The 24,680-nt window shown below is 38.5% G+C and overlaps 2 protein-coding genes across 4 annotated transcripts in view; one reads left to right on the plus strand and one right to left on the minus strand.

Annotated features, from left to right (window-relative positions):
* Positions 1 to 24,680, plus strand: part of LOC6038935 — a 285,422-nt gene that overhangs the window by 137,247 nt on the left and 123,495 nt on the right. The gene's annotated exons all lie outside the window — the stretch shown is intronic.
* LOC6038934 (esterase FE4) lies at positions 10,228 to 10,988 on the minus strand. The gene is made up of 3 exons (XM_038253320.1): positions 10,871 to 10,988; positions 10,673 to 10,816; positions 10,228 to 10,623 (listed from the first exon to the last, which is right to left on the minus strand). Exons 1-3 carry the CDS (start codon positions 10,952 to 10,954, stop codon positions 10,261 to 10,263), a joined length of 591 nt encoding a protein of 196 aa, XP_038109248.1. The 5' UTR covers positions 10,955 to 10,988; the 3' UTR covers positions 10,228 to 10,260.

Here is a 24,680-nt window from a genome sequence, read left to right on the forward strand (position 1 = left end):
GAAGCTGTATTAGTGAGAGCTGTCAAACTCAAGCGTCTGATGTCGCTTTTTCGCTCTCTTTCTGACATCGATTGCCATAAAGCAATATTCGTCTACTTTGTTCTCGTTTGGGTGTAGCTACAAATCGAATCAATTCCCAACTCTTTCGCAAGTTCTCCGCTTCTCATTACAGAAATTCTTGTTAGCTCGTTATTTCCGCAGCACACGCGCGCCTCTCGTCTTCACCAGACTAGTACCTTATTTATAGCACGGAATCCGCCATCAATTTCCCCGATAATTTGCTTTCTCCCGCCAAGGAAGTTTCACTTTCGCAACTCTTAAACGCGTGTGTGTGCGGAGTCTGCCAACTTAAAGACATAGAACTAATTATGGACTAGAGGCAGATGCGAGTTCGTATCGCTGCTCGACGAATTCCTCGGAAAGATGCACTGTGAAAAGTTTGCTCGTCAAATTTAGGAATATATTTCCACGTTTCGCGCACCTTCGTCTAGCAAAAGTTCCATCGTGTGAGTGTAATTTTGATGGAAATTCCTTGCAATGTCACGTGGAATGGCACTTTCCACAGAAGAGGAGCCAGAAATAAGACAGAAAAAAGAAAACCAGAGCCGCCGGGAAAAAAAACAAGAACAAATTCTGCAGAAAATATGAAGTTATTTGCTTGGATGTCACTCACAAAGTTGTATGTGTGTGTATTGGTGGGAAGTGTTTGAGTAGCAGCTGCCGTGTCGTCAAACATTGGAGATGGAAAAGTTTGCGGCACTTGTAATGGGATGGGAATTTTACTGGGACTTTGGACGAACTTTTCCTATCAATTTTGGAACAATTTGAAACTCTTAAAAACCATAACTGTCATTTTTTGGACAAACGATGAAACTATGTTTACAAATTCGACAAAAACGGTGCCAATGTTACCAATACAGTTTTATTAGCATCATCATATTGGCGTTGAAAGCGACATTGAAGCAAGCAGAAAGCAAAAATTTAAGCGATGCGTTGCAACCAAGCCATCGTGGCACAGCGGTAAAGCGAAGGGATGCAAATCAAAGAGCTCGCTTTCAATTCTCAGTGCAAACTTGAATTTTTCACTCTTCAATTTCGCATCATATATTTTTTAATGCGAAAATTGTAGTTCTGAGAACAACAACAAAAACTCAACTCAACTTGAAGAGCTTTCAGATCGTTTCCAGATGAATTCGCAGTGACTTGAAAGATCCCACAAACCGAGTCGTGTTGTTGTTCACTGTCATCGTGTGATTGAATAGAGTTGTCAACAGCAGTCGTTTGCGAAACTCGTTTCCCGTTGATGCCGTTTGTGGGTGGCCACCGGACTTTATTCCGAGCTGCAATTTGCTCGACGTTCAGTCGGTTCTTGCGCCCAGAATGGCAATCAATTAAATCAATGGTGAGGAAAGATTTGTCACCCCCACATCGACGCGAGACGCGCTGCTCTCTTTTGTCGAGCAGCAATTTATTAGATCTTTCCCCATATAGACAATATATCAAACGCCGTTTGGCTTTGTGTGTCTGCTTGCTTTCGTGCCGGGTTTCGACTTGTTTGGAGCTGGGAGATGCGACCTCCGAGCGTTGAGTTCTTCGGTAGTGCAGTTGCTGGCCAGGGTGGCGACTTGATTTTTTTGCTTCAAGAATTAAATGATTTTTTAAAGAGAAATGTTTTCTGGTTTGTCACATTTCAATCAAATTGATTTATTATTTCTTTTTTTTAAGTGGTTATATTGAATCATTGGTACACAATCCGTGTCTAAAAGCTTGAAGTTCTGGCAACCCTGTCTCAAGTAATGATCACTTTAGTGATATTTCTGTAACTTTTTTCCCGGATCTAAAAAAATAGATAAATTTTGTGTCCAAACCCATCATAGTGTTGGTAAAGAGTGAGAAAGGCATCAATCAAATAGATGAATATTTTTTTTTATTTTAGAATTACTTGATGGATCGGTTGGTTGCTGATTTCTAGCGCATGAAATTGAAAAAAAAAGTTTTTTTTTCAATGTAAGTGAAATGCTATCAACATTTATTTTGATCCATACCAAAATTATTTTTTTAAATTAATTGTAGTACATTTAATTTTTTTTTTATTTTCATTTATCTGAAGTTTGATTTGAATTTAAATAAAATCTTGTTTTTTTTTTCGAAAAATTGGCAACACTGCCAACTCTGATCAACTTGTAAGATTGCTGATAAAAAGTAGTTTTTCTCATCTTAAATTTTTCTAAAAATTGATAAAAAAAGGTTAACTTAATGACAAAAAATTTAATTTATTTTTAAACTAATAAGTTTAAGAAATAATCTCAATAATAATGTTCAGAATAATAGTAACCTAACCAATTAAGGCTAAATGATATTTTGAGTTTTTGATTTTGATGAAACATGTTTGCCATTTTTCATTATTAATTTTTTCTTACAAGTTCTAGTGGTCCTTTGGTATTTTTTTTGGTTTTGGCAAAAGGGCATTTTGCGCTTGAGTTGTGGAAAATGAATAATAAATTCTCAATAATCGATTTTTTTTTGAAAAATAATGTAGAAAATGAACCGTTTTAAAATTACAGGCATTTCCCGGCATAATTTCCGATTTTTCTTTATTTTTTTTTTAATTTGAAAAATGTCACGAAGGAAAATCACTCGTGCAAACAGTATTTTTATAATGCTTCGACTATTTCCTACTATTCTCCTTTTAGAATAACTTGATGAATTGATTGGTGTGTGAGATTTAGTGCATAAATAAAAAAAAACTGTTTTTTAATATAAGAAAAGGTGTTTAACACTTATTTTGAGCCATATCAAAATGAAAATTTAAAGAATGTATTGTCGTTCATCTAAAAATATTTGAATTAAAAAAATCTTGATATTTTTTTTAAAAATGTCAACACTGCCAACACAAAAAAAAGCAGTTTCTGTCATCTAAAATTTATCTGAAAGTTGATTTAAAAAAATTGTTTAATAAGGGACCAAAAATGTTATTGATTTTTAAACTAATTAGTTTGAAAAATAATCACTAAAAATATTTAAATGAGGTTTCTGTAATATTTAACTAATTTTTTTTGAAGCAGGAGTAAAAACGTATAATAAGATTTTATTCATACAAAAATTCCGTCAAAATCTTTTGAATTTTTTTCTTACTTTATATTTTATCAATAAAGTTTAAAATTTATACATTTATTGTCATTTAACTCGAATAATTAGCTTTTGATTTGGTTTTGAAATATAAGTAATTTTTTTTAAATTGATTATTTATTTCAATTATATAAAAAAGATCCGTCGAATTTCCTTTAAAATTGTTTTGGCAAAATGCTTTTGCTGGATACTGTCACAAAATTTGCAAAATATCGATGAATTTATAATAATATTTTTTCCTAAAGAAGCAAATAAAATTCAAACACATTTTTTAAAGCAGAAGCATTAAAAAATGCTTTGTTTTTAAGCTGGGATTTTTTTCAACAGTCAAATTTCTTTTTCAAATATTTTAGCTTATCATATTATTAATATTCAATTGTTAAAAAACACCAATCTGAATATAGAATTTATTGCCTTTTCAAAAACACTTTTAAAATTGGTATCATTACATCTAGAAATGATGACTGATATTGTGACAAAAAAAGTATAATTTTACATCAGAAACCGATGAAATATTTACCAGGTACTGCTGAATTTCACATTTTACCCTTTATTTCAGGTAAATACAAATAAAAGGTAATGTTCAACCAAACAAAATATTAACATTACCAAAAATCTAATTTTACTGTGTGTATAAAAATGATTTTCGAATCTGTCTTACCAAACATGGCTTGATTGATTGCAGAGACTTATTCCATACCGTTTGTCAACTTGAAGATCTGGCAACCCTGCCATAAATGTTGTGTGTTTAAAGAGCTGAATATTCAAATGAAAAAGATTTCATTTTTGAGGATTAGAACCACCTCTCGATGCAAACGGTAATTCTGTCAAAAGAAATAGACAATATTTCTACCAATTTCATGCTAGAGTTATCACCCTGGTGTTCTTTAACCCGAAGTCCAGAGGTGTCAGCCAGCTTCCATCCCTCCGCCCGTCCCAGCCTCGTTTTGTTATGACGGGTTTGTTGTGCCGAGAGATGAAATTCCAATGAAAACGAATGTTTGCAGCAGAAGGCAAACAACACTTTGTCTTACATGGACCATACTGGTGCTGCTGCTGACTCAACTCCCTCACGCCATAGAGAAGGGAGTCAAGATTTAATGCGCACCAGATGAAAGGAATTATGTTTCAGGTTCCGAAGTTTGTTTATGGGCCTCGTCATCATCATCATCATCGGCACCCTCACGGAAGACGACGGCTGCGATGATGTTTGCGTTTTTGTTTTTGTTTGAATCCGTCGTTTTTTTTTTATTCTAAGGAAGTCGGACGAACATCAAACTTCCGTTTTTTGATGTTTGCGCTCCGATTTGAAATGTTGGGAGTAAATATTTCCAACCGGGATTAATGCTGCTCTGTTTGTTTTCATAACTGAAAGTTGATAGATTGAATTTATTCCCGTAACGAACTACACTCAGCGAATATTTGAGTAAAACCAACTAATTCGAGTGATGCTCCCGACTCACGGCACAAAGCAACATCCCATAACTTCACCTTACCCCCAAACGGTACAAAGCCTAATGTCACATTCATTAGCCAACAACGGGTCCGGGCTTCAGGGCTGGCGACGAACGATACCTGTGGGACCAACATCCAACCTGGAAACACCTAGACCAACTTTGTTGCTGCCATAAATTTGCTGCTGAATTTCGAACCAGCTGGCCCCGGTCCGGGCTGGACTCCACGAACCGGAACAATCTCGGGATCGCTGACGCGGCCGGGAACAGGAAATGAGAGAGTTGCCGTAAGCCACACCCACGCACGTGAACGGAATTTTGTGAATGTTTGTGTACGTTTTTGGAGGGGGGCAGGAGGATGTCCACGGGGAGATATTACGCGCGACTTTATTGAGTTTTGGAGGGTGGTCGGTGGTGGAAGAAGGGCAACTGAATTCATTAGTCGTACTCATGGACGGTTAGTTGGACATTAGTAGTTTGGAGCAATTACAAATACCTCTGCAGGGAGAGCGCGCTCTGTTTTATGTGGCTTTAAGGGTTGTTGCTTGCTTGAGCCATAGTTGCGAGTCTTGATATTAGACGCATCAAGACGCAACTGTTTTACAGAAATAATTTTGAAAAATTCAATTTTTCTACTTCAAACTATAGAGTGACCACTCAATTGAGGATTCACAAAAAAATGTATCAATTATTTTAACAGGTCAGAAAAACATTTTAAATTGTTGGTTCCTTATTTCCTTATTAAATTTTAATTAAATAATCGGAATGTCGGATAATCGCAAAACTTTTTTTTATAAACAACTCTAAAGTAATTAAGAATTTTCTATTGCGAGATGGCAGCCAAAATGGCTGTATTGTCACACTATTTAAGTAGGACTTCAAATATAATGCAAACTGGCAAGCACCACTTTTTTAACAGATAAAGTGTAATCCTGAAGGCTCTACAAGGATTTTGTTCAAAAAGTTCAAAAAGGTTTTCAAACATGATTTTGTCTTAAAAGGTACAAATACTACATTTGTACTTTTCTTTCATGTTGTATGTTTGCAAAAATACAAAGTTGGTGGAGCAATCTTAATTACGTCACAATTGTTTAATAAAATCATATATTCTTACCATTTTTCATTAAATAAGTTTCACTGAGCACTCACTCAGAGAAAATATCCAAAGAGTCTCTCACTCTCTTGTGCATGAATCTCAAAACTTTTGAATGAAATTTCGATCTCACTGATACATACACTGGTCAATCGTCTAACGTCCCTAAAATGTTGCCTTTTTTGCAAACAACAAATATTTTTGATTAATATAAAACACAATCAAATCTGTTGATACTTATGGATATAACAAAGAGATACATGACATTTGTGGCAGAAAATTTGAATGAATATTGTAGTATTATGCACCTCTAGAAATGTGATAATTTACATAGTTTTGATTGTAATTTCACATTATCTACATTGATCGATATGAAATCACATTGAAACAGAAAAAAAAATCCCACCATAAAATTTTAAACTATTATTCACTATACTCAAAGAAAATTCAGCTAAAAATAAAGTTCGATAATATATCTTTTTCGATGTTGTTTGACCTAAAATTATGTAGTGTAAGCAAAATATCAAATAAAAAGATAAAAATTTACACAGTTTTAGAGAAAATATCATACTTTTTTCCACAAAAGTGTTGTCAACATTTCTTGATTTAGTTTTATCATGATTTTTGTACTGTGGTAGTTTGTCTCTCTTTTGCCGGTGATAAAAGAGCGTTCTTTTATTACGTTACGCTTAAAATCGGATTTTTGACACAGTCCTTCCCCTCGTAACACAATTTCTATACTAATTTTAATAAATTTATGTGGAGCTGGGTGCTGAATAGTGGCCTCAATTTTGAACTGTCAAAGTGGAACCAACTTACTGTTCGCCAAAAATTGAGAGTATTGTGATCGATCATTTAAATTTTTTTTTTGCAGGAATGAAAAATTTGTGGCTTTTGAGAACCTTAGGTTGAAGTCAAAAGACCTTAGGAAAGTTGAAGGCGAGATCGTATTTTTTTATAATTATGAATGGAAGTTGTTTATGGAGTCGATGCGGTTGTATCCATCCAGAAGCTGTCTCTATTGTTTGATTCCGTTCGAAAACCTGGTTTAGTGAAAATCCTTTCTACTTGTTGGATCAGCTTCGCTAGAATTAGCGATGTTTTTTCGCTGGATCAGGAAGAGCTGCAGGATTCTAAAATCTGCCAGGGAATTTATTTGCGACATCGCAGAATTACACTCTCGCCGCAGATCTTCGTAACCCGTAGAAAAGAAAACTCTCTTCTAACCGCGACGCGACAATTTTCCCAAAAATGACAAAAACTAGACAAAATAAAACACATACTACTGATTATAAAACAGCTCATTTACCAGTAAGAAAAAAGTCATGCTTGTGCTAGAACATCCTCCTACTTTGTAGACGTAAACAAAGTAGGATCATTCGAAAATCACGTTACGCATTCGCTCTATTCATCACCCGTGCTGAACTTAGTGCAAACTTACTCAGTAAAACATTGTGTAATTTTGAAAGCTGTAAGTTTGGATGGTTGAATATTACCTCTTTAATGATGTAATTTTACCTCAATTAAGTGACATTACTCCAGAAAAGTGGTAAAATTACACATTTTCTGATGTAAAATTTCATCTTTTTTCTGACATAAAACATAAGAAGTACATGTTACCAGATGTAATATTATCATGATTTTTTTTCTGTGTATCCAAGGAATATTGTTGTTGGGCAGTATCAGCGTTGTGAAAATAAAAATAAAAATAAAAATCTCAGTTCTCAGCGACTACAACTATCATACCCGGAAACTCATTCCTACTCTTCTTTCCGTCGTGATACTCTCAAGTTTTTGTTTGTAGAAATCACGAGACAAAGGAAGCGATTTCACGAAAAATAACTTTGCCTTCTGATATTTTGGTGCAGGAATGATCAAATGATAGTTTTTTCTATCACTGGGCATTATTAACATTTTAAGAATTATTTAAAATCTGTGAGGTGATTCAGAAAAACATCCTAATTTATTAGAATTACCACAAAAACTTGCAACTGTTTAGCAAAAAATCGTCACTTTCATAAACCAGTTCCGTCAAATCGCAACCATAAAACTAACTCGACAGCAAATTGACCTTTTCCATCAGAAAAAAAACGTACAGCTCGGCTCGGACCATTTTAATGGACTGGCACGTTTTTTCACTGCCTCATTTAGGTCGGTATTATTTCGCCAAACGTTTTTATCACCGCCAAATGGCAGCGCCATCGCCAACTTTCGCACAAACTGGCTTTCTTTGCGTGGCAACAATACGCGGGCGCTAAACGCTTTATTTTGAGGTTAAGTAGAACCATATGTTTTTCCTCCACTGTGAGCGCTTTTTCACGAGAAAATTGGAAACAACACAAACACTCAGATGCTACCACACGTGTGCTTAAACTTCCATCGCGTACACTCTTGATGAAAATTGGTGTTTTCCAGGTTCGCAAAATAATAGCCCTCTTAAAGAGCTGAAACGCAGCGTTGATGCAACACGCGAAAGTGAAGGTGTTTTGTTGGATTAACTTTTTCCCTCCGTTTAACGGGGCCGGAACACGAAACTGGCCACCGTCGTCCGCGGTTGCGCTGGTTGGTGGAGTTCAAATTTGTTGTGCAAAGCTGTTTAAAATGCTCGCAAAATATTAGATATGTAATACAGTAAACTTAAAAAAAAAAAAATGGACATTACAATGATGTAATATGGAGAAATTACATCAACTTGATGTAAGCTTTCTTCATTTCTAAAAAATATTGTTTTTTCGAAGATTTTATTTTGATTGTAATTTTGGTTATTAGAGCTTAACACAACGAAAAGCCTTTCGTAAAATATCAATACCTAATGCGATAAACATTTCACCCTAAACTTCCGAGAAGAACTCACCCTTTTTGCGCCTTTTTTGGGGTGGCTCCCCCAAAAATAGCACAAATTCATTTTCCAGCCTTCAGACAAAGCACAAATAACCCATTTTTTGCAGCCTCCAGACACCAACTTTAAGTTGGTTTCCCTCCAAACCCCCCAAATTTAAGGATCTCGATACGGCAGAATTCGGATATTGCTGCACAGTAAAAAATGTGTAAATTTGGAAGCTGTAATTTTGCAAGGTGGAATATTACCTCTTTTATTATGTAATTTCACCTCGATTTAGACTGAAAAAGTGACATTACACCAGAAAAGTGGTAAGATTACATATTTTCAGAGGTAAAATTACACCTTTTTCTGACATAAAAGATGTGCCCCTTCCCAGATGTAATATTACCATGATTTTTTTTACTGTGTGGGTAAAAGTCCCGAACCCCGCAGGGGTGAGCAAACCCACATAAAAAGGCAAGGAAGCAAACTTTACGAAGCTTTCGCGCCAACTTTTCCATTTCTCTGACTGAAATTGAGTTTGCGTGTCGCCCTCCGGGCTCGAACTTGGTCGGTGCAGTTATTTGCAAGGTTGGCACTGTTGGCAGAAGCTACTGGCTTGTGTGCGAACTTGCTGACGCTGTGAATTTCAATCCGCCTTCGAGTGTGGTTCGCGGTATTGATACTCGCGAGGACCACTTGGCGGAAGGTCGAGTGCGGATCTCGTTGTTAGATGCTGTTTGTGGGGAGGTATTACGAATGAGGTCAACAGGTTGAGAGGGGCTTTTATTGAGCTTTATTAGACCACCAGGTTAGTACATCGAGCAGGTAGTTGAATTCGGTGCTGCGACAGTTTAGGTAATTAACCATAACGGGATGGTTTGGACGGTTGGAGTTGGTGAACTCCACGATTTCTAATTTGCCTCCGCACTTGCTCGGCTTTCGTTTAAGGTCATCCGAGGGCAGCGTCCTGCGGGAGAGTGAGAGAATGATCCAAGACCCAGATATTGTAGAAACTTACCCGTTGACTGCGAAGTGAACAAACTGTCGGACAAATTCCCTGCTCATTGCCTCTTCGGGGGAGTCCTTTTTGAAGTCCGGAAACGCTGCCGGAATCCTGAACAGGTACAACAGTTCCGATCCGTGGACGATTCCGTAATCCCTGGTTGTAGGTATTGCCGTGTACAGATTTTGGAACGAGTAGTGACTCTTGAAGTTGAAGTTGTACAGCGAAACCGGAGGACTATTGGGCTGGTTCTGGTACTGCAGTATTGATTCCAGCATTGGGAAGAGGAAGTTCCCTTCGTTGATGAGTTTGATCATGCGATCTGCGTTGGCGGAATCTATTGGAAGGTCATCAAAGAATCTTGAGATTAGATCGTCGTAGCTTCTGTTGAGTCCGAAACTTGGAAGCAGTTCTTTTTGTTGTTCGATGAATTCCGATACCATGTTATGATTCGAGATCAGCCCCAAAGCTATAACAGCTCCGTCGTTCGGAAGATATCCGGTCATCCAGGGAACGGATTCGTACAACCCGTCCCTCCAAAGTTCACGTGGATCTTCACTCATGAAGGCTCCCTCGTGGACCTTCTCAACAACCGGCGTGTACAGCACGATCGGATAGTTATTCCAACTCTTCAGCTGAGATCTACTCTCTGTCAGCTTAACCGCATCGACCTTTCGCAGAGCATCCACCAGCTCCCACGAGTCCATAGTGTCCGCATCTTCAACTCCAGCGACCTCCGCCTGGCGCTCTATCAAGCTCAACGGATCAACCGCCCGAACAATCCCTTACTCAGCGGACTCATCATGTGCAGCTGAACGGAACTCCCACCAGAGCTCTGCCCAAACAGTGTTACCTCGTCCGGAGCTCCGTCGAACGCGCGGATGTTACGCTGAACCCAACCGAGGGCCAACGATTGATCTTTGAGGCCGTAGTTTCCGGGAGCGGCGATGTCGTTGGTCGAGAGGAATCCGAACGCTCCCAAGCGGTACTGGAACGTTACCAGGATGACCTGGCGCGTATCCATGAAGCGCTCTGGGCCGAATTGGTCAGGATGGGATGATCCGGCGAGGTATCCACCTCCGTGGATGAAGACCATCACCGGGAGGGTGTTCCTAAGGGTCTGCGGGATGATCTGGGTTAGAATTCGATCGGCTGATCGTCAAACATACCTTGGGTCTGTACACGTTCAAGTAGAGACAATCCTCGACACCTTGCACAAACGGACGCGGGGCGAAGTCATTCATCTGGATGCACATGTCTCGTGGAAAGCTTGCGTTGTAGATCCCTCGCCAGGGATCGTTCCGGACGGGGTTCTGCGGAATCAACACTCACTTAGTAGAGCACCTGATGGATGTCCGAACACTTACCGCAAATCTCAGCTCATTCATGGGTGGCTTAGCGTACGGAATCCCTAGGAATGCCTCGAAAGCGTCCCCGTACAATCCCGGCATGGTCGTTCCGCAGACACATCCGTCACGGATCTTCACGGCCGGATTCGGGAAGCATGCCACCGAGCACAGGCTCTCGCTGATAGCGTGTGGTATCCGAGCAAAGATCGCGATCACCACCACCTGGAGTATCATCTTCTGGGATCGCAGCAGGACTGTTCCAGCAGGTCGCGTGAAGACGACTTTTATTCGCGCGTTATCAGAATTACGTAAGCTGGAGAAAGTGATCCTCTCGGGGTGGTGAAAGCAAAGATCCCGTCAAACAACTTCTCGAAATTGGTTCGATTTACGTAATTGAAGTTTCATCCGAATAACTCGACCATCCCGAATGCTCCAAAAAGACCATTTCTTGATTGGTATAACATTACTTTAATCGCTCAATCAACTCCACCACTAACCAGTACGTAATTACGCGAATCAACCGGACCCCAAATTTGGAGGAGACCTCCCCGCTTTCTCACACGACCGCTAAGATGCTATCTGCGGTACTCCATGATCATTCGCCGTTTTTGGACCGTGAGGCGTGTGAACTCCACTTTTGGGTGTTCTCGCTGGGCCGGATTCATTCAGAACACAAATTGGCCGGCAATTGGAGGACGAATTATCTCGCGATTTTTTTTGGTTGTTGCTTTCGGCGGTACAAATTACAGTTTTTTGCCGGGACAGTGAAATTCTCGGGGTCAAAACTACGTTGACTTACTTCAAGTTCTTAACTCCCTTGTCTTCAGTATTGATCGACAAAAAAATAACCTTCAAGTTTTGACCAAATTTCCCCCGTAACTTGACCCACCGTGCGGCATGCGTTACAGAGGGTAATTTAATCGCTCTCGCAAAAAAAAAATATCGCGCAGACAGAATGTCATGTTTTGGGGCACAGTTTGGACTCGGTTTGGGGGAAGGTTCACGGGGAGCGACACAACAACATTGAAGCAACATATAATCGTGTAATCGAAACTTCCGCTTCGTTGAAGCCGAGTTGCCGCAGTTGGTGTTTTGGTGCGCTCAATCAACGCACTTGTTGGAATATGTTTGCACTGAGGGATATTTTGAACTCGCTCAATATCGAAGACCATTGAGTTTTGTGGCATACTTGAAAGTTCTATAACTTCAGTGGAGGCTCTTTTCTCATAGGCATACAAGACCTATCACTACCTGAGTCTACAAACTACTTATGAGGTAACTGTAAGGACTGGTAGGATGTCCCCTTGGTTCCAAATCCTCACTGGGACTTCATTAAACATCCCAGTACGCCACGTGATCCCATCGTGCTCGATATTGACCGACTTCAAGAAGACGCGTTCATCAGACGAAAACCACCCACTCTTGTTACTGTTTTAAATCTCCAAAGAAAGCAGCGCGCAAATAAACACTCCAACTTGTTTACGCTGCCAACTTTCGGGTAACATCTTCCAATAAAACCGTTTGAACTTAATTTATGTCTGATCCTCCTCGCCGTTGTTGGCAGCAGCGACGACTAAACAAGTGTATCAATTTAAAATAAATTAAGTTCCGGACAACCGCGTGTGCCAAATGCCCTTGACACTAGCCTTCAACTCGGCGATAATAGCTTTTAAGCTAAATAGTTGAACAGACGATAAAAGCAAACCAGTTTTCTACGCTTTTAGCGCAAGAAGCCAAACCAGTATGCAAAAGTTTGTTTTGAATCGGAACGGCGTGGCGTGGCATGGTGACTTTCGCCTTAAGGTGAGCTCACACGCGCTTGATGACTAATGCGGTGAAGATCATCGCCGTGCTTGTAAAACTCTAGACACGGGAGAGATAATCGGACGGGCAATGATGTCATGTCGACAAGAGGAGTGTGTCAGTAGGATTTACTGTTTTTTTTTCTGTGCGATGTTGTGGTTGGAATATTAACTAATTTGATTTGTGTAGAGGGGATTTGAGAGTTGGGTGTGGTTTTTTATTGGGTTAATCGATAGTGATTGTTTTGATTTGAAATTTGATTCATTAATGCATCACTTTGTTTTTTTTTTGTTTCAATTTTCTTTGAACGTATGGGGAAGTTTTTATTTTGGCGACATCTGTGAACTTTTTTTTAAATATTCACTTTTACATTACTCTGCCCTCAAAATGAGCATGAGCATGAGCATGGTTGACTGCCAATGAGCTGCTACTCCGTTATTGACAGATCAGCTGAAGTTAAACAATGAATCAAAAATGATCAGTGGGAGCCAACCATCCGTTCACTGTTTAACCTCTGAAGATCCTACTTTATTAGTCAATACCGGCGCCCTCCCAAGAAGCCTGCAGTTCAACGAAAGGGAGGAATGTTAGTCCGATAGTTGAAGTTGCAGACTCATCAAGCACATAGTTTTTCGCTATAAACTTGTTGATACCACAGCATCTCCTTCAAGCATTACGTGATTAATATTTTTTTGGGTTAGTAGGATAAGGTATTGGCTTTTCGGTGCCTCCCGATCTACGGCGCTATGGGGAGGACTTTCATAAAAGACCCGTCGGCGAGCCTTCCGAGCAACGGTGCTATGGGAAGGTCTTTCTGGTTAGTACACACAATCACTCACACAAAGCTATTGCCATTACTCTGCCCTCAAAATAAATTCAGATCTGGCAACCTAATCTTAAGTTATGACCACTGAATTGATATTTATAGAACTTTTTGAATGCGGATCTTTCATTTTTCCAAAAAAAAAAGGTCATCGACTATTTGTATTTGTCTTAAACTTTGTCGGGACCTTACCTTTTGAATATTTATCTTTGGTTTATCCCAGGGTAACCACTTAAGTCAGGAAATAGGAAATGTCGGGAAAAAGTCCGGAAATCAAAGCGTTTTTTGAAGTTTCAAAACCATTTTCCATCCTTTGAAAAAGTTGAAAATTTTTATTAGATATTGCTCAATTTTTATTTCAATTGCTGCAATTCGTTGTGAACACTTGACAAAAAAATTAAGTTACCTTTTTTATTATCTATTAAATTTGTTTTTAATAACTTGAATTTTTAATCAATTGATTGGAAGAATTTTTGAATAAAACAAACAAAAATTACATTTTCTTTTCTTTAATATCTTATTTTGATTTAAATGCCTAAATTTAATAAGAAGACAGTTAGTTTTATAAATTGAAATAACGTTTCTTAAATTTGATAAACCATCGTTATTGTAAGTATGGGATAAAAAATATAGATAAAAGTTGTTTTTCATTTATCAGAAAAACTCGACTGGTAAATGAAATCGAAAAGTTCAATGAAAATCAATTGACAAACTTGCTTTTTAACAATTTTAACAAAAGTTATTAAAATTGCAAAAACTGATAAAATTTGTTCAACAAATTTAAAAATTAAACCATTAGAAATGTGTTCAAAGAACTTGCCTCTTCAAAAATTTCGTGTTAGTTATGAGTTAAAACAAGAATTATTATTAAACTGGAGTTTGCTCTAAAATAACAATGAAAACATTGAATATATCTTTTTTATGTTTTAAATAATTCTAGATTTTTTTTTTCAAAACAACCAATACGCCATGGGTTTCCTATGTAGATAGGATCTTTTGAAAAAGTTAGCGAGAATGAAGCTGGCCTCAGGCATTTCATGAAAAAAGGTGTTAAATTTTAGTAATTTTTAGTTTTTTGTCATTTAAGTTTTTATCAAAACCTTGGTACAGAAACTTTGGCAACTTGTAAAATTATAATAAAATCTAATATTGATTTTTTTTTTGATTGATTAAGTTTTTTGTTTCCTATTGAGAAATTATGCCTCAAGTACTTTCTGTAATAAATATGTTGGTAAATTTATATTTGTACTCAAATTGGCAATAACTTTTTTAAATTTATTTAACTACAATGTTCGGTGGTTGATGTAGACTTTTTTATTAACTGTTTAAAAAAAAAAACTTGGTGAGAAAATTCTATTATTTGTTGTTCTGAAAAGGTCAGGATAAAGTCTAGATTTTGAAAATGGGATTTGAGTGGCCACCATGCTGAGTTTATCAAAAATAGTTTCCATACAAATTTGACAGCTACCCATACAAAAACAGTATCTAAATATTTTAGAATCTGTATCTTGTAAAAGTATTTTTTGCTGCAAGACACCAAGTCTTTTGCAAACCATGTTTAGTAAGGACAGTAGAGAAAACATAGGTAAACTCTTAAAAAATTACACTTATTTCAAATTTTAAATCAAAAACGCAATTTGCGCAAAATAAAATTTTACGGGTTTTTGAGGATAACAAATACATCTTTTAATGATTTGCGATCTCTCAATTTTTTTCAAGAACGTCCATAAAATATTGTTTTGCGATTTTGCGACTAAAACTGAACTTTGCGACTAAAACTGAAATTTGTTTTCAACCGTTTATTCACAGTTTTGAAAAAAAAGTTGGTTACACTGCTATCTTTTTGGATTTTTCACGTTATTTTTTCCCAAAAATAATGTATTTGCCTAAATCAGGCCTGCTCGTCCTCCGGCCCGTGATGCCATAACATCCGGCCCGCGACGGCTTTCTAAAATAGTTCTTTGATCATTTGGCTGAAAATATTGAATGAATAAGTTGAGTGCCAAAATAAAAAAAAAAAACTTGAGATAAAATTTTCAAATTTTATGACTTAAATTTAGTTTGGAAAATGTATTACATTTTATGTTTAGAGACCATCCATAAACCACGTGGACACTTTAGGGGGGGGGGGGGTATGGCGATTGTCCACGCTCCATACAAAAAGATTTTTTTGTATGGAGAATTGTCCACGAGAGGGGGTTGAGATTTCCAAAAATGTGTCCACGTGGTTTGTGGATGGTCCCTTAAAAAAATTGCCTATATTTTTTAAATATTTTTTTCTCATTCATTATCAATTCAAGTTAATTCGGTTTTATAGGTGAAAAATCAAGATACAATAAGTTCTTATGCAGTACATAACAGAGGAATTTATAACCCACTAATGCACTAATAAGAGTAATAAAAAAAACTTGCACCAAACTCATTTTAAACATTCTTTTGTTGAATCAAAACACAAAATAATCTTTTTCGTATAAATGCGAAATATAAAAAACTTAGATTGTTGGCTAAAAATGTACAGAAAAACACTAAATTTAAATTCCTGACAGTTTTTACTGAGTTTAAATCAAACCAAGTTTATCTTTTTTGAGGGACTTGGATAAAATTGCTTTTGAAATAAATAACTGAAAATAAAATAATGTTTTTTTTTTCAGAAAGCAATTTAAAAAAAAACTTCAATAAATAAATAAATTAACCTCTGATTAACCTATACCTACAATTTTGCCGAGAACACCACATTCATCGGAATTTCCGTTTTGAGAGATCATAATATATTTAAATGCCATTTTTGTATGGACAACTGTTAAATTTGTTTGGATATTTGCATGGAAGTTATTAACATCAATTATTAGTCTTAAAGTTGAATCTGATAACCCTGTCTGCGCCTGATATACAGACTAAATGACTTATTGATGAGATTTAAGATCAACTGTTATTTAGTTTATCTTCAAATCTACCCAAACCAAACGTCTCATGAAGGTGAACGCCCGAAAACCACAAAATTCGCTCCAAAACCAACTCTTTCTGCGCGACAAAACATTGCCCAAAGTTCCGTCGAATCAATTACCATATCGGGACAAATCGTGCCTGACAGCTCCCAATGGAACAGCAACAAAAAAAAAACGTCCTCACATTTGCGTGTTGGCGTTAATATTTCGGTCGCAGCCATTTTTCTTCCCGTCACGGTCAAACCCAGCGAGAGAACCACAACAAAATTGAACATCAACAAAAACATTCACCGCCAACCGGTCTGCGTGCGATTTCACCCCGCTCAGGGACATCGTTTTCGGGCGCGAACCCTCATGAACCGGCCACTTTTGGACCGCGCGCAGTTCAAGTTTCACACCTTGTTTGAAGTTGTCCCCGCGTGAGATCTCTCAGCAATATTGCGTGTCAAGATAAATTTGAGATCTCTCACGAAACGCGAGATCAGACGTCCAAACACGGCCCAAAACAGCTCAACTTTCGTGATTAATTGCACCGTTGAGGTTAACCGCCAGAGTTCAGAAATTAGTCGCAGTTAGTTGGTTTATGGGTCAACACTAATCACGACGAAGCAGCAGCGGCATGACAAATTAGTCAACTCCTCCGGAGGAGGAACTGAACGGGGTGCGTTTCGGACAGATCGGCTGTAGACGAAGAGCTCGTTATCATCATCTGCGCTGAAACTTACAAAGTGTAACTAACGATTCGTGTTAGTGTTTGTATTAGCGTTTTACAGTAGAAACTCGGTAGTCTGGCAATGATTGTCGATTAGTCGGAAATGGATATAAGAGCAATGTAAACATTGGGATGAAAAGATTGTTTACCGCAAATTAAAGAGTCTCGTACCATCGTAGTTATACTGTACCAACTCTTGCCTATGTATGCGTAGTACATTCCATTCAGTGTGCTATAAAAATAACTCCGCATTCCATCACTGCCCTGCCCGTGCATTCAATTGCCCGATAGTGGAATCTATGCGGTTGAAGCTCAACGAGATCTCTTCTACAGAGAGGAATTCGACCTCGGAGACCTTTGTTCAGTCAGCTGATCCGATGACGTAAGAACTTCGTTGGGCGGTTGAAGTTGTAGGACAACTTTATTTTTTTAATAACCATTAATCGCTTTGAGTTACAACTTATTAGACCACCAAACCAGGACATTCCAGAGGTAATTCATCAATCGGCCATCAATAGGGCTACTCTTCACTGGATCAGTGACCGAATTTGAGTTGGTGAATTCAACAGTATTGAACGGCGTCAAAAGCGATTGTTTTCCAGCAATTTTCCTGAAAAAAAATACAATCGTTACAAACTCTCCAAAAAAATCACAATCCCAAAATCATCTCACCCTTCATACGCAAAGTCAACAAACAGCTTAACCAGGCGGCGTGACATCGCCGCTTCGGGGGAATCCCTTGGAAAGTCCGGAAAGACCGCCGGAGATCGCCACAGGTACAGCAGATCTTCGCCGTGCACGATTCCGTACCGGCTGGTCATCGGTTGGCCGGTGTACAGCGCCGAGTAGCGATATCGGCCTGCAAAGTTGAAGTGGTATAGCGAAACACTACCACCGCTATCTGAGGGGCTCGTGGCTCGGTACAGCAGGATCGACTTCATCATCGGGTACAGGAAGGCGGCTTCGGTGACCATCTGTGCAAATTTTGGGTCGTTGGAAGAAGTTTTGCTACTTTGAGATTCAGCTTACCTTGTCGAATCCGTCGATGTTGGCGTTGCTCACGGGAGCTCCAGCGAAGAAACGCTTGAGAAGATTCTTCTCCTGGCTTTTGGGAACTGCGGCAAACATCGAAAGCAGGTTGGTTTGGTTCGCCAGGAACTGGGGCAGCTTCACCGCGTTGGTAACAACTCCCAGCGTGAGAGCCGCCCCCTCGTTCGGGACGAACCCGGTCACCAGGGTACCTTCCTGTACCGTCCACTAGCCCAAAGCCTGGCCGGATCCTCGCTGAGGAAGGTCTCCTTGCTCACGTAACGTTCCACCACTGGACGGTAAAGAATGATCGGTTGGTTGTACCAAAACTTCAGCTTATCAACACTCCCAACAAGCTGCTTGGCATCGACCTTCCGCAGTGCTTCCACCAACTTCTCCGTACTAATCGCCCTGGCATTACTAATGTCCAACGCTTCACCCTGACGTCTCGCCAGCGTCAGCGCATCCTCGTACGGTCGGTTCCAGTACGACAGCATGCTTCCGCTGGCACTGATCGCTTTCGCAAACAGTCCCGCACTCAGCGGACTCACCATGTGCAGCTGGACCGAACTCGCTCCGGCGCTCTGTCCGAACAGAGTTACCTTCGCGGGATCCCCACCAAACTTCCGAATGTTCTCCTGGATCCACTTCAGAGCCATCGTCTGATCCTTCAAGCCAAAGTTCCCCGGCGCTGCGCGATCTCCAGTCGAGAGAAAGCCAAGCGCTCCCACCCGGTACTGGAACGTTACCAGCACCACCCGACCCGTGTCCATGAACTTTTCCGGCCCGACGTACGCCGGATGAGCCGTCCCAGCGATGTATCCCCCTCCGTGGATGTACGCCATCACCGGAAGCGGTCCCGACCCCGTTCTAGGTTTGTACACGTTCAAGTACAGACAGTCCTCGTCGCCAGCTAAAGCACGATCCGGGTTGAACTCGTTCTGCTGGAGGCAAGCGCCCCTGGCGATACTGGCGTTGTACGCTCCACTCCAGGGGAGGTTCCTCACGGGATTCTACGCGAAACGAAGATCGTCATGAGCAACTCCAACTTTCAGGATTGATTCGAGAACTTACCGCAAATCGCAGCTTTTCGACGGGTGGCTTGGCAAACGGGACGCCCAGATAGGCGTCGAAGGGACCGCCCTCCAGTCCGGGCATGGTTGTTCCGCAGAGGCACCCGTCGGTGATCGTTACCGATGGGATGGTTGAGCCGCATGTTGCGGGGCAGTTGATTCCGACAGCTGAGATCGCTGCTGGTAGCAGCAGTAAGATGAGTGTCGCTGGATTAGACATTTCTTCTGAAGGCATCTGTTGAACAGCTGAAAAAGGTTTTTTATTAGTTTGAGTTATCTTTTCTGGAGAACGTTTAAAGAAGATAACTTTGAGCTTACAGTTTATGCCTTTCAGTTAATTTTTATTATCGTTGATCATACAATGTATTCTAATCTTTTCTTTTCTTTATCTTTTCAGGTGAGTCTCTACACTTAACAAGTAGTTTGCTACTAGTTTGACATTTGGTAAGACACACTTTTACACTTGCATCGACATTCTCTCTATAAACCAAGTACTTACCAGATTTTATAGCTGTTCACTCGAGCTTGCTGAAACAAAATGACTGAACTTCCCAGCTTTTATAATATATATTGGCACAACATTTTGCACCTTTTGGCACCCGACAATCAAGCAACTGTTCAAATATGGAAACTGCATCAAATTTTCGTTTTGTTAGCTGTGGAAAGAATTGATTTTATACTAATTTTGACACACTTTTATGGAAAACTTTGATAACAAATTTAAAGAAAATTAAAATGGTTTTCATCTCTTCAAAATTGTACATGTTTTTGGAGGTTTTTGATTTTGGAAACTAAACAAATTTTAAACTTATCAATCGAACACTGCTAGGGGAAAAAGTCAATCGACAAGATTGAAGTGATTACACGGATCAGATGCATTATTTCATGGTCATTCTCTAGAGCGTGGATCGCACGCAAGAGGTAGTTCAAAAACTACGTCTAAATCCAGGGTTTTGTGACAACCCTGGAAGTAATTTTTGAACTGTCGTTGAGCATGAGCATGAGCATGAGCATGAGCATGAGCATGAGCATGGTTGACTGCCAATGAGCTGCTACTCCGTTATTGACGGATCAGCTGAAGTTAAACAATGAATCAAAAATGATCAGTGGGAGCCAACCATCCGTTCACTGTTTAACCTCTGAAGATCCCTACTTTATTAGTCAATACCGGCGCCCTCCCAAGAAGCCTGCAGTTCAACGAAAGGGAGGAATGTTAGTCCGATAGTTGAAGTTGCAGACTCATCAAGCACATAGTTTTTCGCTATATACTTGTTGATACCGCTTGAGACCGTTGAATCCACAGCATCTCCTTCAAGCATCACGTGATTATTTTTTTTTTTGGTTAGTAGGATAAGGTATTGGCTTTTCGATGCCTCCCGAGCTACGACGCTATGGGGAGGACTTTCATAACAGACCCGTCGGCGAGCCTTCCGAGCAACGATGCTATGGGAAGGTCTTTCTGGTTAACACAATAAATCAATCACACACAGTTATTTTGCTCCTATATTAACTCAACGATCCAAATTGTCAGTGCGTCTTTCGTTCATTATATAGAAATAGCTTTTTCACCGCAAAAAAATAAAACCTTATTCGAAAAATTTAAACACAGTCCACCCGACGCCGTGCCTTCCGATCAACGATGATATAGGAAGGGCTTTGAAAATCACAAAACATCACTTTTCACTCTGAATATTTTTTACGACCACGTGCTCCCTTTGCCAATTATGCACTGATGACGCTGGATTTTCAGAGGGTAATCTTCTTCTCGCAGCACACAATACACGATAAAAATGCGAAACAAAAAGCACACAAAAAAAATCACTTTTCACTTTGAATATTTTTTACGACCACGCGCTCCCTTTGCCAACAAAGCACTCTGCACTCGAACAGCGACACAAAAGAGATGGAAAATAACACGAAAAAACAGGACTGCGCGTCAACACAGGCACCACACTACTGATGCCAAAGTAATTTTTGAACTGTCGTTGAAACCAAAAATTTTGTGGACTCAGTCTTACCGAACGCGTGGAATATCAGTAAAATCAGTCAGTAAAAAATCAGTAATCGAAGGATTTAAAGTTTTTTTTGATGTACTTACACAGTGAAAGTATCATGGTTATATTACAATAAGGAATTCGGACAGATTTGTTCCACAAAAAATGTGTAATATTGCTTCTTAAAATAAGTAAATTTACTTGTTTCTGAGTGTAATTTCACTCATTACATAAATTGTGGCAAAATTACATACAACAAAAAAATATTACATACAGAAAAAAATGTTACATCGTGAATCATCTACCAAAGGTAGGTTGATTGAAGATTGTAATTTACGATAGTAATTTACATCACATCACATGGAATGTAAAACAAGTAGATGTGGTTTACAACTTGACATTACCTACACAGAAAAAAATATTTCTGTAAATTTACATTATTTATCATGTACCAAAAGGTATCATGATAAATGATGTATATTTACATTAGGTTCATTGGAAATTTACATTAGATTCATTGGAAATTTACATTTGTTTTGAAAATTTATATTAGTTTTAGAATTTACATTAGTTTTGAAATTTACACTAGTTCAAATCAACTAATTCTGATTGGCCAATGGGAATGAGAAGCTCGACTTGGATTGCAGTAGGAAAAGGGTGTGGCCTATGTTCTATTTTAAAATGAGTGAAGCGGGCAGCAAAAGGAAATTATGATTTTAAAAAGTTATTTCACAGGTAGGGGACGCTTTCTCGTCGACGGCCAAGTGGAATAACGCCAGTGTTGCGAATGAGCGAGCGCTCACGGAAGGCTTGCTCGCTCCAGCTGGAGCGTGAGTTTTTATCAGGTAGCTCGTGCTCGCTCACGCTCACCGGAGCGTTTTGCGCTCACGTGAGCTGATGAGCCAAAGTAGGTAGTTGTTTTTTCCTGTTGAAGCATCTGCCTGTTTGAAACGAAGTTTCTAGAACTATCTCAGCACAGGCAGCAAATATAAACAAGAAAGTTGTCGAACAAACAAAAGTGGGCACTGAAATGGATTTGATCAGTGAACCGAAATTTACGTTCTATTTAAAATCTACACATTTTTCGAACAAGGAACAAAAATCTAAATTCATAATGTAAACATTCATTGACGTGAAGAGATGCACTGTTTGTTCATATATCAAATCCATATTGGACCATATTGTATTGTTGTTATGTACAAAAAAAATATTGACAATTTATGTATATTTTATTTATTTTAAAAAAAATCTTTTAAACAGTTACAATCATCCATGTTCAAAAAATCATATATAACTTGTAATTGAATATTTTCAGAGGTTTGGTTGCGTAAGTGTTGAATAAAATCCACTTGTTGGAAGAAGTGCCAACCTTTTCGTGGTGAAAAATATTGACAATTTATTTGACTTGATTCAAAAGGGTTATTTCAACCCTTAGGAATTGTGAGGCTTATATTTAAAAATAAAACTGTTTCAAAAATGTTACCCTATTTTTTTTAATGTTTGCCAAGTAAAGACTAACCTTATAGAAATGATTAGCCCTTTCTTATCACTGAATCACTGAAAGATTTAATAAACGGAATTACTTTTTTTAATGGTAGCTCATTCTGACCCGCAATCTGGAAATGTAGTCAAAACACTGATTAGGTACATAAAACAATTAAATGTTATATTTTAATCAACCAAGCATTTAACATTGAATCGAACTTCCCAAAGCATAAATCCTCTTGAATCAATTCATTGTTTTGTAAGTTTTTCTAAGGTTTACAGGCCCTTTTATTTAGGCGTCTAAACCCCTCCGCCCGCACCTCGCTGCTACAATAAGGCCTTTAAATTCTAAAATATTTATACATTCAACTGCATGTCTAAAAAATTATTTGACCCTTGCGAATCCAACTTTTTATTTAAAAACATGTTTGATGAAAATAAGCTATTTCAATTCATATATCTTAATATTTGTTCACAAAGTCATATTTCCACAGCCCTACTGTACCTTAAAATCCATCTAGAATTAAAAAAAACTTTCTCAAAAGCTTTAAATGATTAGCGACACGTCCAAAATGAGCGCTCCGTGAGCGAAATATGAGCGCGAGCGCGAGCGTGGAGCAAACGCGAGCTGAAAAAATCGGAGCAAACGTGAGCGCGGGCAAACGTGAGCTAGCTCGCGCAGCGCTCCTCCTCACGAATGAGCGAAAAGTGAGCGCTCACGAGCGCGTGAGCGCGTGAGGAACGCAACACTGAATAACGCTGGACTGGAATCGAACGGACGACGGGTAGGATGTTCGGTGGTACTGCTGCTACCCGCTACCGACTGAGCCATCTTCGCATTTTATAATCGAGCGGCTAAAGCATCAACTTGTTCAGGTCGAGGCTCAGGCAGTGGGCCAGCGACGTATGAGAGCGATAGAAAGAGAACCAAATATAACCATTTTTAGTTCGGGTAGTTTTGAAGTCAACGTTTGGCAGAAATACATTGGATGTATCATGTATGATTTACATTAAATAGGAATTTACAGGAAGCCGAACACGGGTAGAAATTTATCAGAATTGAGTTTCCATGCTCAACGTTTCCATTAGATTTAGATTTACATTGGAGTAATTTCCATGACTTTTTACTCTTTACATCATATTTCAACATTACATTGAGTGAGTTTACATAAGAAACAGTAATTATGTGCTGTGTAAATTTACATATTTTTTTCTGTGTATGATGTATTTTTTACACGTAATTATTGAATTTTCCTTGTGATTTGATGTAAATTTCTATGCAATCTTAAATCAAAATACATGATTAGTACATGATTTACAATGTTTTTTTCTTTGCATGTTATTTTACCTCAATTTATGTAATAAGTGAGATTACACACAAAAACATGTAAATTTACAAATTAAACGACGCAATTTCGCAAAAAAATAAGTTTTCTTTTGTAATGTTGATTGGGGTAAAATAAAACATTTTATAGGGTAGAGAACCCAGAAATCGCCCACTTTATAGTGGGAATCTAAGAAATTTGTCAAGAATTCAATGACAATTTATGGTTTTCGGTTCTATTTGTTGTAAAACTTTGACAAACTATTAGCTTTTATGTTTCCACAATGTTTTTATCATTTACAAGTTCATTTTTGTTGAAATTTTGCGTTTTAATAAAGTGCTCTGAAGTGCCTATTTTCGCCCCCCTAAATCCAATTTTCGCCCACTCTTGGAACCAGTTTTCGCTCACGACAAAAATCAAGAAATCAAATAAAATTATGGCTCAAAACTAAGTAAATATGGTCTCCTGTTGATTCACAATATGTTCCCGAAGCTCAATTTCATTGATGTGCACAATTTTGTCGTAATATTTTTAAATTGAAATTCAAAAAACCCTAGTTGTTTTTTTTTAACAGATATCCCACTAATTTTGAGGTTCTTACTAAAACCAAAACATGTTCGCACTCATAAAAAATATGAC

The sequence above is a fragment of the Culex quinquefasciatus genome, chromosome 2 (genome assembly GCF_015732765.1).
Source record: "Culex quinquefasciatus strain JHB chromosome 2, VPISU_Cqui_1.0_pri_paternal, whole genome shotgun sequence".
In the NCBI taxonomy this organism is placed as follows: domain Eukaryota; kingdom Metazoa; phylum Arthropoda; class Insecta; order Diptera; family Culicidae; genus Culex; species Culex quinquefasciatus.